General features: G+C 38.8%; 1 protein-coding gene across 1 annotated transcript in view; it reads right to left on the bottom strand.

Annotated features, from left to right (window-relative positions):
* Positions 1 to 388: 388 nt before the first annotated feature.
* Positions 389 to 1,057, bottom strand: part of LOC118745057 — a 1,206-nt gene continuing 537 nt past the window's right edge. Inside the window, exon 2 of the mRNA XM_036478593.1 lies at positions 389 to 1,057. Coding sequence (XP_036334486.1) covers positions 389 to 1,057 — 669 coding nt within the window.

Raw genomic sequence — 1,057 nt, 5'->3', positions numbered from 1 at the left:
TTTTTTGAGATAGAGCGTTTTCGAACTGGCTGCCGAGATAGGTCGATCTTCCACTCAGCCATCGATATATGGCTGAACTGGTTTTCAAACGAGTTGAATGATTTAACTGGTTAAATTTCCCAACAATAATTGCATGCGATTTAACATGTTTATAAACACGTTTGGTTCATTTAACTGGTTCAGGCCCATTTAACTCGTCAATTTGAACGTAGTATTAGGAATGAATAACTAAGATTAAAAATATGGAGGCTCGAAATCTATTTTAGAGCTACGCTTACATGGACTATTTTGTTCAGAATTGCCAGAACACTTCAGTCGCCGAAACAAAGTCGGTTATATTCTTTAAGAACAATTTACATACATATATCACACAGGATTTATTAAATGCTCAATCATAATGTGTAACACGGTAATCAGCTATACTTTCATCGTAAATTGATATTACGTCAATTCCCTCCGGTGGTACAACGCCAGCATCAAGGAGCCGCCGCAATATATTAGCAGACTTGACATCAAAGCGATTGCCAAAGATTTCAATCCTGTGCAGTTTAACAGGCTTTTTCATTGCCGTCAAAATAAGATTCATTGCGTCAGGACTGATTCCATTCCATGTTATGTTGAGATATATAAGAAAGTAGCAGCAGTGTATATAATTCGCTACCGTCCGTCCACCATGGCTGCCCAAATTGTTACTACCAATATTTAAATGTGTTAAAGTACTGCTAAGGGCTATCGCGCGGAAGATATATTCAGCACCATCAGATCCAATTGTATTGTATGCGAAATTTAGTTTTCGCATTTTGCTTTGTGGTGTCTCCAAGTACTTGCTTATTATCTCCATATCGCGTGCTTGAATCTCACATTTCTGCATCTCGAGCTCGTCCAGTTTATTTTGCCAGATAAGTAAGGATACTATATGGGCAACCTTGGTCGTGTCCACACTCATATGTTTACCCAATAGGCGATTGCAAACGAAACTGCGCAAAGACGTTGACTTATGCACTCCGTCGGCCAGTAATGGAAAATCATATTGGGAAACACTACAATTTGCCACATT

This window comes from Rhagoletis pomonella, unplaced genomic scaffold (assembly GCF_013731165.1).
Source record: "Rhagoletis pomonella isolate Grant_MI unplaced genomic scaffold, Rhpom_1.0 Rhpom_scaffold_00008, whole genome shotgun sequence".
NCBI lineage: Eukaryota > Metazoa > Arthropoda > Insecta > Diptera > Tephritidae > Rhagoletis > Rhagoletis pomonella.
Note: the sequence above shows the minus strand (reverse complement) of the source record. Positions and strands in the feature narration are given on the sequence as shown.